Below are 13,263 nucleotides of genomic sequence, written 5' to 3'. Positions count from 1 at the left end.
TCATTTCCAGGAGCGTAACGGTCAAAATTAGCATAATAATAGCAAATAATAGCAGCACCCATGTTTCTGTTGTACTCCCTCATCTCTCTGCATGCGAGAGAGCTGCATAGACGAGCAGTGTAGTTGGTGTATTTGTGAAGCTTCCCTGTGGTGATGAAGAGCCTCAGGGCAGACTGACTAATGTAGACAAAACTTGAAGAATGCCAGAGTTTACTGGTTTTGCACAATTCATGTCCAAGAGTTTTGAGCTTGAAGCTAAGGGCCTAAAACATGACCCACAAAATAGTGTTAAAGCATTTGTTGTTATTAATGAAACCTTATATCAACATTTCTCTACATATGAGTGTCATTTTCTTGGCACTCGTGCAGTGGTGTGCCATAGTTGCTATTTGTAATCCTCACAGTTTGAATTACTGTCTTAAGAATTTGTTAACTACTAGTTTTCTGCCATGGAGAACCCACTACGTCATCCCAAAGTATTCTGGAAAATCCCAAGGCCCCACGCAAAAAATATGTTAAGGAGCAAAAGATGACTTTGAATGGCCGGGTACACCACCGCTATCCACCGCTCGGTTGACCGTTGCAATGATGTGAGAACAGTATAGACTGACGAGCCTGCTGTGGTCAGCTCTGCTCCTCTCATTGGAATGTTCTTGAAGCCCAGTGACGCAGATGTAAATAGCAGGCTTGGAGATGCTCGCCTCGTATGCCCCACTGTGCTCACGTTCCTTTTATACGTCATTTTTCATCTTGATCAGTGTCACTCATTCATCGCCAGACCTCATCACTGTTGCAGCCCTGTTCATTCACTCATCTTTAGTTGTCCTCCTACGAACATGCTTTCTCTCACTCTCTCTCTCTCTTTGAGTCTCTGTTGCTCCCACTCTTAAATTTGTCTGTTTTTTCTATCTAACGTTTCTCGTTGTGTATTTAAGTTTTTTTATGAAGCTTTGTAAAGTTATTATTGCTTTAGGGTTTCACACATGTAGTATTTGATTGTTTGTGGTTTACCAATTATACCAAACAGGTGCAAATTATCATAATTTTCATAAGTAGGTTGAATCACAATCATTAACTTAAACAAAAACAGCTGTGTAAGCTTAAAAGTAGGTGAACAGCAGCCAGACTGCTACCAAGGTGGGGTTGTGGAAGACAATTACATGTCAGGACATACACCATGGCAAGACTGAGTTCAGCAACAAGATACGAGGTAGTTACACTACATCAGCAAGGTTTCTCTCAGGCAAGGACTCCAATGCAGACTGGGCTTACTGTTCCAACTCTTTTGAAGACGCACAAACAAACGGGCAATCTTGAGGACCGTAGATGTAATGGTGGGCCAAGAAAACCTGTGGCAAATGAAAGATACATCATGGTTACTTCTCTTCAGAATCGTAGGATTCCAGCATTGCCATCAGCTCAACTCTGGCAGAAAACTGTGGGACCAAGGTGCACCCATGTACTGTCTGGAGAAGTATGGCCAGAAGTGGTCTTCAAGGAGGAATTGCAGTCAGAAAGCCATACTTCTGACATGGAAACAAGGCTAGATTCTGGGTGCAGAAAAATGGCGACAAGTGCTCTGGGCTGATGAGTGAAAATGTACCTATGTGCAAACGTACTTAGGAGTCACACAAATGATGGATTTCATTTACATTTCCCTTCTGTTAGCTCACTCTACATTTTGTAAATTGATAAAAAAAACAATTATATATTCTGTATTTTCTCAAATCTAAAAAAAAATCTGGTATCTTTACTCCTGTAATGGTAAATTGAATATTTTTAATAATATATCCATATAATATTATATAGGCCCATCACAGTATTCTGCAACAAAACTTACATTCAAATGAATCTCACGTTCATAAGGCACAGTCGTCATTTGTGTCTATGAACAAAAAAGATAATCAAAGGTGTCATAATTCGTGGTTTGGGAAACACCATAGCTAGTTTCTGCTTTATTGCCCAAAGAACAATCCTCCATTTGCTTGATTCTTCCATCTCAGGTTGTTGAGCATCATCCTCCACCATAAAACCACTGTGAGCAAGAATGTTACAGGCTCTCCTTCCTCTCCTCTTTTTTCCCTCTCTGCTCTGTGTTATTGCTCAGAGTTGGTTTTCCTATCATGGCTGCTTGTCATTGGGTGTAACTACATGGAACAACCAGACCGCAGCGTCTATTGCATGCATTTGGCAGTGCCAGGCTACATGGCATCCTGACTGGCATCAGCTTGCACCAATCAATACAGCTAACTGGGCTTGGCCACCCGGACTCCTCAGCCACTGGATACCAGTAGATCAGCTGGCCTTTTCATTATAGACCCGCAAATAGAGCTGGTTTGACTGCACAGCTATAGCAGTCGGTGCATTTACAAATATAGATGACATGTCCAGCATTATTATTGTAAAAGCTCCAACTCCATGATTGATGCTGGTGGGTTTTCTTTGCCTAATAAGGGAGTTGGTAATTGCAATGAGACAGGAAAGTCTTGTGATCAATTCAGCTCAGTTTTCCATGAATGGCAGTGGTTGGAATGACTTATTGGCGATTTGACATGCCATGCTTTTCTCATCTGCAGCAGACAGGACAGCCTCTTCTCTCTGACACAATTAGGACGATCACATCACGGCAGCTCTGATTCTATTTGTCTGGAAGCTTCCACATTACAAATACATTCATTCTCATCGTTACTCTCTGTGTCCTCCTCAACTTGAAAACCTATCTACATTCTAACGGCGTAAACTCGGTGTCACAAGTGTAAACATACACATGTTCATAGTTTTTTTTTAGTTCTTAATTGAGAAGGCTCAAGAGGACGTAGATGTATGTTGTGTTTTTTTACAATGATAAAGAGAAGGTGATGACACTGGCTGGGGATTAATGAAGCAGTTAATGAGATTAGAGCAGGCGGCACACATGGTAGTGCTTTAGAGATAGATCCATGTGCTTTAAAAGCGCTACATCTGCCTTCTGATGGATTACATGCTGGTGTCTTGGGAATGCTGCAAAGGAAGATGGAGCACCACATTTGAAAACATACACGCTAAGACTGTTGCACATGTAGCAGTAGGTTCTGTTGCATATGTGCGTGTGCAAGTGTTTGTGTGTGTGTGTGTGCACTTGTGTGTATCTGCTATATGCTTGGTTAGGGCAATCTCTTGATGTAAAGAAAATGGAGCATAAACTATTTACACACACACTGTAATTAAAGTAGGGGTGCTACAATTAAACAATCAGTAATCAACTTTGAGAATATATTCTGGCGTCTGCTATAGTCAATCACAGTGAACAGTATGTTGAATATATTTGTGGATAAAACGGGATTATCCCGCTCTGCTCAACTACTTCCCGGTGGGGGTGCAAGACCAGTCTTACTCAAGCCCGATAGCCCTGGTGGCACAACCAAGTACTACGGTGTCTTGCAACAGTGCTGGAAAACCAACAAAGGAGCATTAATCCCCAATCTTTGTAGATTGAGATTTAAATCCTGTAAATGCAATGTGATGGACAACTGGACCTGATTAGATAGATTCAGAATTCATATTCACAGCTCAACACAGAACTTCAATAAAAGAGTTTTTCTTCACTAAAGGATTAGGCCCACTGCATACTGTGACATGCAATACAATTAATTCAGAAATGTCCACGTTATTGCTAGCGGCAGAGCCAAAGTTACTTCAAAACTTCAAGCTGGGAATAAAAAGACCATTAAGGCTGCACATCTTACAGCCAAGAGGTACTTACTGAAAGGGTGATGTAATTTTATAGGCCTTTCACTGGATTTAAGGTATCAAGTGAATAAAACATATTTAACAGTTGTGATTATGGCTTTGGACGTTTGATGTGTGGGGCCCAGCTTTTATCTTATTTCACTACTTAACAGAGGCAACATGCCAAAAAATGGTCTGGGAGTATGATTTATATTTTATTTAGAGTTTCTCTGAATCAAGTCTGTCGTTGGGTATCATGGATTACCTTTTGGTGGCTTCACTGCAGTGATAGAGTGAGTGAGTGATATGGATACTATAATAATATATGAATGTCCATATGCTTTTATATAAGTTAAGATGATGCAAAGTAAAATATTCAGTGTATGAGAATATTTATGGGTTGCATAAAGCAGACATGGGAAAAGCCCTTGAGTTTGTACATGTGCATGTGCTTTTACAGCACTCAGGACCAGTCGCTGTTACTCTGCATTCGCAGCCTGTTGAGTTGTGAATGTGAAAACACGCACAGCTCCCAAAGCCACATGTGAGGCATTCCCAGATCCTAATCTCACGGCCCTCTTAAATACAACGTCTTCCTCCCATCATGTGTAATCATAAACATGGACACACATCCCAGCGCTCCTGCTCTGTTCTGCTCAGTGCTCCGAGAGCCAGAGCGCTTGGGAGCTGAATGGTGGGCATTGTTGCCTGCCGGGCTGGGTGCTCCTCAGCGGCTGTGCTTTTCAGCCACTTTGGAAATGAAAAGTGACATGTGAAAGTGCTGTTTTCTTAACGTTGGATAATGACAGGGAAAATGCTAAACAATCCCAGAGTAGAGATAGACCTCTCCCTGTAACACAACTGTCTCTTTGTATGCACTCATACAGCTCACGCAGGACATGGAACACACACACTTTGATTCTCATACAGTACATAATGACTAAATATCTGGCACTGTCCCACTTATAGCGAGGAGATGGTGATTCCACTCAGTCTACATGGTGATTCATGTGGACAGTATGAGAAGAAATACACACATTTGGTGAGATGCTTGCACACAAATTCACAAGCTCAGATTCACCGGCACCTGTCTGAAATAGTGAGGTGAGCCGCTAAGTGTGTTTTCATAGCAACAGTAGTGTAATGACTTACTTTAACATTAAGATTTAAAGAGGCAGATGAGGAAAAGGAAAGAGGGGGTGGTGGAAGACAAATGAAGGTAAGCCATCCTGTCAGAGGTCCCTCAGCATTTAAACTACCTGGCAGCTCCTGCTGAAATCCCTCCTGCTTGTTGTAATTATCATAATAATGACCAATTTTCCTTTTTCTCAGTACACTAGTTAATTATGACTGGTAGGTCAAGACCGAGGTTAAGGAAATAAAAAAGGGAAACTCAAGCCTGGCTTAGTCTGAGAGTCCGACCAGGAATGAGTGAGAAGCGGTAGGGTAGGGGCAGTGAGTAGCTTTTATTTGCAATCAAACAGGTGGAAAGGCATGTAGCAGGTCACCCAAAGGGGACTGGCCTGCATGGGGGGGGGGCTCTGTTGCATCAGCTTGGAAAAAAAACATTTGACATAAAACCTTAAGTACCTTTTGCTGCTCTCAGGCTCCTATTTTCTTCCTCTCTTCCTCTGCCCCCCTGCTAATTATTTACAGCGCTGTATTAATCTTTATAGGTGACCGTTACACAAAATGGATTTTTAGCTCATGAGCACTAATAGTACATGATTTTTACCCTGTCTGAGCAACACTGGAGTCTGCAGCATTCGGGGAAAGTCTGAAAGAAATGGTAAATACATTGGGCACAGTGCATGGAACGGTCATGTGTCTTATACGCCGGGGCTCTATGCCATCTTTAGTGAGGTAAGATGAAATGACACACTCCAACACCAGATATGATTGGAAGTAATTGTATTTTAATGTCCAGGAGGCCCGTTCCCACTTTGTATTTTGTTTCTTCATGGTCGACATCTGGTGTGAAGAATGTCAGCATGTGTTTCCACTACACTTGTATTTATACCTCTAAACATACCAGTCAACACAGCAGTCGGCAGGAGTTTATTGTCGCCGTTACACTTTTTGCTGTTTCGTGACATCGTGTCAAAACATGTCGGCTTCTCTCCGCAGACCACTCGTGTTTGTTTTCCCTTGTCACTGTCAATTTGGAGGGTGAAATAATGTTTGTCAAATGCCAAAGTCTTTGGTTTGCTTCACAGGGCAATGTTTTGAGTGGCCGTTACGGGCCGAGTGCTGTGTGTGTGTGCGAAATGGAGCAATGTGCTCGTAGGAATAGTGGAATGGCTTAAGTTGTGGCCATGGCTAAGTTAAAGAGGTCCTACGCTCCTTTTGTTCCACTATGGCATTTACTAGCTAGGCTATTCATAGCCTGCCGTAGACCCCAAAGACTTACGATGAGCCAGGCCAAGAAAACTAGCCAGAACTCTCGTCATTCATACAACCATAGTACAAGCCAGCTAGCTTCCATCATGTCATCGAGCCATCCATCGATCCATTCACTCCATCAACCAGAGGGCACTGTAATTGCCCCTCAACGACTTGGCTTACCAGAACCTCTGTGTGGCCAGTCCCAGCCAAGTTGACATGATGAGTTATACAACATCCAGCTTGTCTTACTGTTCTTATCTGCTCAGTTTCATGGCACTACTGTGCGTCGACAGTTTCTTGGACAATGTTGCCTCTATTCCATTTTGTCTAATAAACACACTCTCATACGGGAGAGGATCCAAATGCCTCTTTTACTCTTTGCATCATCTGAGGTGTGAGCCATTTGTCATCACATACTCAAAGCGTCTGCCAGTCAGTACATGCGCTGGTAGGTTTGATGGCTTGATATGGACAAGCATCACTCCAACGCTCCCCATCACACAGCAGAGAATAAGCCACTGCATTCAGGCCAACCCAACAATAACAATCAGAGGCACGTATGTGGAATAGAGCGAGCAGCGGTGGCTGCATATGGAGCTGATCACATTAGGAGTAGAGGCCTCAGATTGCCTTACTGAAAACTAATTGACCACAGCTCGAAGGCCCTCCTCAGGTCAAAATGAACTCCCTCTCATCTCTATTTTTGACTGATATATCCCTGTACATTCTACTCTTTGTGTTTTATTCCTGCAGAGAGAAACTTTCTTTTATTTTGCTCAAACTGTAGTGATGGTTGATGGTTAATAACCTTTTAAAAAGTCCTTGTGAGCACACCAAGTTATCTTTTTCTGCACAAATAGTGGAGCCACTTCATTAAGTGGCCCCTCGGCTCTTAATTGCTAATTTAATGTTGCCCATTCATAAGGTTTAGTGACCGTCCAGCATCCATCAATATCTTGTATTTTGAGCTTTCTCTCAGGCCTGTTTGGCCTTGTACTTCATGTAGAAGCCCACGGCTACACACTCAAAGAAACTCCAATGCAGATGCGCTTGCGTGCACCTAAAAGCACACTTACACATGCTGTCACTCATGCGTGCATGTGCTCTGACAGACAGACTTCCTGCACTATTTCTCTGTGCAAGGAAAAATATGAAATGGCTTCCATGTGCCAGTAGGCGTTGAAGGCTGAGTATAAACCGTGTGCTAATGCTTAACTTCTACCCCAGGAAGCCCATCTTGGTGCTTGAGGGTCTTTACCTAGGTTGTACCTTCCTTATGTATGCCTCCCCAGCTTATTTGTGTTCGAACATGATTGTTTATGTATTTGTTTAACAGAGCAGGGACTCCTCATTAGTGGTCATGCAAGGCTGAATGCCGATAACACCCATGGGGGGTACCAAGGCAGGGGGGAAGGTGATGCTGAGTTCAGGAGGTTGCATTTGCCCCCTCAACTCCAGCTGCTTTCAGTGCTTCCACGGCTTTCGTCAGACCTCCAGGAGAGCCTCTCACATCCCTTGAGGATTGTGAGAATTAAGGTGGACTGTGTATTTAATGACATGGAAGGACCCATAATCAAAGGTCAAGAAAAGCTTGGGTTTAGTGTTGACCAGTAGAGGTTCATGTGCTGTACTTTCAGCATGGAAAAACATGTTTGAATCTTAATAAGGCTGAAATACTGTCCATGTGAAATTGGGTCACAGTAAAACACAAAACATTTGTGTCATTATGCTATATTATAATGTACAAACGTCCCTCTCATATGTAATCATTTGGCTTGTCTTAAGTGTTCTTGTTTACATTTGAAAAGCTCAAATATAGTTAAATATAGTATTATAATGTACGTAGTGCTAGGATAAATGACATGTTGAGCTATTTATCTGTTCCACTGGATCACGTTCTTTTTCTTTATTGCCCGCCCTCTCCCATTTGTTTTTTCTTTTAGTTTTTTGTTAAACTGCAACAGCTGGGTCAGCCTTTAAATGCAAATGTTCCTGCGTGACTGTTAAAAATGTCATGATTTGCCTTTGCTCAGTATGAATATATAGTTAAATCACTGAGGTTAGGAGGACCTCTCACATCCGAAGACAACAAAAATGCCTCACAATAAATGTAGTAACATATCGCACAGAACTCGGCTGTTTTCCATAAAGTATTGATTTAGCTTTGTCCTGACTCCTGGGAGCCTTTACTCCACGAGAACACCTGCATGACAGTCAGGTTCTAACTTTCTTCATTAAAGCATACTACATGTAGATAAAGGCAAAGTCTCACTCTCATGGTCAGTCACAATTTGATGTGCATATTATATGGACATCAGGAATATGCTAATAATCACATAACGTGATGTGGTGACTTTAATCACAGGCATACACGGTACAATTTTAGTCTGTGACCAGTCTTGTTTTCTTCAGTTTTATTATGATGTCTCCTCTCCTCCACTAAAGGGCCCTAAACCCGTCATGTACCCAGCCTTTCTTATCTTCCCAGTCGTCTTGGCAGCTGCGTCTCTCCGCTGGTCTGCCACTTACCCTCCAGTTTGGCTCGCTCGTGTTGCCACTGGAGCGTTTTGGCCTCCTTCGGCTTTCTTATCAGACGAGAGCTCATTTGGAAGGGATGGTCCCCCCTCCCTTCATAAACCCACAGCTCCCTTGCTGCTGCTTTGGATGACCTTTGTGGACTCATTATGTTTGAGGGTAATGGGTCGGATGAGACAGTTTTACAATGACTTCAGATTCAAATGTGTCCCGGTATAGTCAAGAAAGTGACTATAAAGGAAACAAGCTTGGGTGAATTTCTGTTTGTTTCTCTTCTGGTGAGAAAACACATAAAGCATGGTGGTTTGACTGGGGATATATTGGTACTTGTTTCCCGTAGGTCTGGGTTCACGACCCCATAGTTTTTGTGTTTGCATGCTAAATGTGCTGCTCTATAATCACCATTGCCACTTGCAATAAAAGTCGTAAAAGTGGTGTTTTCAAATGGCATCAGAGTTTCAACATGTGATTTAAGCCATATGTGTCAAAACACAATTTATATCTACACGCCATATGTGAGCAGATTCCATAGATACTCATAGACATGTGGTGCAGAGCACGTCTGTGGAGTTTTAGCAGCCCATTGTCGTTGCAGTCTTTGGGTCCAAGGTTGCCTCTTTTCTGTTTGGTTAGCCTTTACACTGCCACCAGCCTCCAGAGACCCCAGAGGACATACTTTAAAAAAAGCATCCATTATACCCCTGAATATCCACCAGCTCATAGACACGGAGACAGAAAGAAGAAAGCAGAGAAAAAACATTAATGACCGCATGTCTGAAAACTCCTGTGAGATTTCCTGCAAACTCCCCGTCTCACGACGTTGATTGTCATAGTCTGCCCCTGCTAAACTCTATTCTTTCAGGCACACACACTCTAAAAGGTCTCTCCCTGTCTGTCTGCGGGCACTGCGTCACAGACAGCTGCTTTAAGTCACATCGCTGGGGTTATATGTGACCCTGACACTTGGGTCTGACAGCGCGCTCCCCTCAAGTTGACCCACTCCACTGATTTATCTCCCACTGCAACCTCTCACATCTTTTTAATTACACCCATTATTCTATTAGGTCCACAACTTTCAACAGACCACTGTCTCATCCTGGTGTCTCTACCTTTTTCATCTATAAACCCTTAAAGGCCTTGAGGAAACCATTATCTAGGAGGAAAACCATTAGGTGTGAATAGGGCATGAAAATAACCACAATGACATGCTAATAGATTGGAAAAGTGGCACAAACCAGAGGCTCCTTTGGTCTTTGAGGAGGTTCTTTTGATATATTATCCTGTGTCCTTCCCATCAGTGCTGGTAGCCAGAACTACTTCAGGTCTGTCAGTGCAAGGCAAACAGGAAAATATCACAAACCAGGGCAGTGCAGTCATGTTGTTGCACTCCAATGGTCCAGGGCAGCGATGGGTTCAGACAGCTGAAATAAAGCATGGCTGCCTAACAGGGTGAGTAAGTAAGGCTCCTTCCCTGCTCCTTTTTTTTTCTAATTGAAATAAAAACAATATTTAGGGATGATGGGAATAGCAGCTTAGGTGGAAGGATGAGTTTCAGCCCCTCCTAACTACGTGGCGAGTAGATAACACATCTGTCTGGGTCAGGCCCAAGCGAGGATGACACTCACATTGTTGTTGCACTAAGCTACACTTTGCTCTCCTATTACATCCTAAATCCCAGCCAGACTGGTGCCTTTTGGGTGTTTGTGGGAGTGATATGACAGGTCGGTACCCATTAAGCCCAGTGAAATAAGGTAGTTGAAACACTATGCTCTGCTCTGTGTGTCTTTTTGGCTGAGCATCAATATCATGAAGCAGGATAGGGGAGGCTTTAATAACTGTGTGTGTTTGTGTTTGTTTTTCAGTCTAATGCCTTTTTGACCAGTTTCTGGAATTGTCACTCCCACTCCACAGGGGACCACAGTGGGAATAAAACCATAGTACTTTATTGTGTTATTTTATAATCTTATAACCTGGGCTTCAATCCCATTTTGACCCTGAATGACTTGCATTCTAATAGTGTGATTGTTATTGATGTGTCATTGTTTATATGAAGAAACTTATAAACTTATAAAAGACACATTTCAGCTTTTGTCCACTTTACTATCATTGCATTGATTTGCATTTTGAGCAGTTAACTAAAGAGATCAGCTCATCTGATGCATCTGTGACAGATGTTATTCCCTTAATTGCAGCACTAAAGCTCCACTCTTCAGAGTCAACACGTTTTACTAAGATCTACTTGGACCCCCTGCACTTCATCGCGACTGTACTCGTCATAAAGATCATTCCTTGGATGTAGGGATAAAGCAGAGCGTAGATAAATATTATTGGCATAATAATAATATCTTTCAGGGCTTCGGTTTCGGTTTTCAGCCAAGGTTATACTGATTTTCCGTTTCGGCCAACAGTTTATATTTTGGTGCATCCCTAGAATGTGCCACACAATCTTTTCCCAAAACCATCAACAAGTAGCTTCCTCTGTGCAGTTCCTTTCTTTTAACCAGATATACCTGTGACTGTTTGGATGTTTCACCCTTGTACAAAATATTTTAATTCTCCTTTCTTTCTTTTGCAGGGAGCAACAATAATTCGTGACGACCACACGGGAGCTATCCTTGTGGCTCGAATCATGAGAGGAGGGGCAGCAGACAGAAGTGGTCAGTTCCAAATCTTTTACTCTCTTTCAGATTTGAGTGCGGCATCTGGAGTCAAGTGCAAAAGTGATTTACAATACATCTAAATGATGTCCAGCATGCAATAGTGAATGAATGCATTGAAAAGTTCGACCCATATAGTCCACGTTTTTAGTTTAATTGTTTCCATTCATTATGTCAAAGGCAAATCTTCACACGATAATATTCAGATTTTCTCCAATCTCTAATGCCACCATGGCGATAAACATTGATCTGGTGTAGAGTACACATCCCCAGGCTTCATAAGCACTGGGTGACTAGTCGCTAATTTATATCAGGACATGAAAGTCGTGGAATATCAGAGACAGTGTTGAAATTGTGTTGACATGTTTCTGTTTTTTGAATGGTAGGACTGATTCATGTTGGGGATGAACTGAAGGAAGTGAATGGAATCCCTGTTGATGACAAAAAACCAGAGGAAATCATTCGTATTCTGGTAAGACTCCTGTATTCAAGCTCCTGTAAGTGTGTGCTGTCCAAGGTTTTTCCTTCAGGCTCCAGCTCCACTCCCTCAGTGATGGGGAAAACATCCAGGACTCCAGTGCCTCCTATCACTGTACTGGAAACCAAACAAGGCCTCCCCATCCTTCAGACCACATGCATTGAGCCTCACAGTCTCCTGGATGACATGGATGCTCAGTAGTTCTCAAAGCAGGCTTTGCCACAGGATTTAAATCTCTGGACATTGTCTAGAGGGGCTGCATTCTACTGCAAGTAATTGGGCAAGTGTCCTACTACCTGCAAACTCAATTCAGAATGTCCTGACCCAATTGTCTCATGTGTGAAAACGGCTTTAAAGTCTAGAGGCCTTCTCAGACATAAAGAACTCAAGTGCAGACAATAGCTCTCAACACTCCTCCCTCCCATCCCCACACCCCCACACATGATACTGTATCTGTCAGCCAGAATTATACAGTCCTAATAAACCATCAAACATTTACATTGTTCACTGGATAAGGTGTTTTGTGAAATACTTTCAAAGGAGAATGACTGTTTTTTTCCACCTACCAAACCAGCTGTGTCTGTCTTGTCTTTCCCAAATTTCAGGCCCAGTCACAAGGAGCTATTACTTTTAAAGTTGTTCCTGCCATGAAGGCAGAGACACCAACCAAGGAGCCAAAGGTAGGTTCTGTCCCTGGCTTCATCGTTAAGTTGATCAGGTTACATTTGTTGACGTAAAAAAAAGGCGTGATTTTTTTTTTTTTGATTTTTGTTGGATATAGAACCTTGTTTTTGAGCCACAGTGAGAAACTGGTACATGGAGAAGTACAGAGGGGAGCTGTACTCAGCTCGCAGTGGTAATGAGAAGTACAAATAGATTCAGCAGGACCTTTTTGGGACCAGTGCACATTCTTAAATGTTTTGACACTTCAACGTCCTGAGTTTTAGTACCAATAATTGAAGATTATTTGAATTGTTAGTTGAGCTCAGCTAAGCCAGGCTTTTGCAGATCCCACAGAGGCGTTGGACAGTAATCAGAAGTAAATGAGTGGTGCATAGTATGTAAATTTGCTCGAAACCCAACACAATAAAGAGTCATGGGCCGTAGTTCTAAACTCCATGTGGTTTTACCTTGAACTTGGCAACATCATGCTAAAGACAAATAAAAACTGATACAATTAGTTGCACCGGTATTGGCTTATATTGTAGCCATCCATTTAAAGTGTGGTTTAACTGTCGCTCCAACTAACACATCATGATTTTTACCCACTTGGGTGTCGATATGCCATTTCTACCATGCTCATCCGACAGGAGCAAAGAGAGGCTCGTCCACGTTCTTCTTTTAGCGTTGAGGTAGAAAGCAGTTTTAGAGGGCAGTGTAACAAAGACCCCATTCAGACCTGGTATTAACATCCGATCACATGCAGATTTGATCACAAAAGCCAAGCCTGGGTGAACCCAGCTCAGTCTGCCAGTGATTTGATTTCACTCTGCAGACACA

General features: G+C 42.5%; 1 protein-coding gene across 4 annotated transcripts in view; it reads left to right on the top strand.

Annotated features, from left to right (window-relative positions):
• The window catches only part of mpp7a (MAGUK p55 scaffold protein 7a), a 124,358-nt gene that overhangs the window by 73,965 nt on the left and 37,130 nt on the right, over positions 1-13,263 (top strand). For all 4 annotated transcript variants that reach the window (XM_058629148.1, XM_058629130.1, XM_058629157.1 and 1 more), the window contains exons 7-9: positions 11,204-11,285; positions 11,672-11,757; positions 12,369-12,443. In XM_058629148.1, coding sequence (XP_058485131.1) covers positions 11,204-11,285; positions 11,672-11,757; positions 12,369-12,443 — 243 coding nt within the window. The remainder of the gene's footprint in view (positions 1-11,203; positions 11,286-11,671; positions 11,758-12,368; positions 12,444-13,263) is intronic.

Source organism: Solea solea, chromosome 1 (assembly GCF_958295425.1).
Source record: "Solea solea chromosome 1, fSolSol10.1, whole genome shotgun sequence".
NCBI lineage: Eukaryota > Metazoa > Chordata > Actinopteri > Pleuronectiformes > Soleidae > Solea > Solea solea.
Note: the sequence above shows the minus strand (reverse complement) of the source record. Positions and strands in the feature narration are given on the sequence as shown.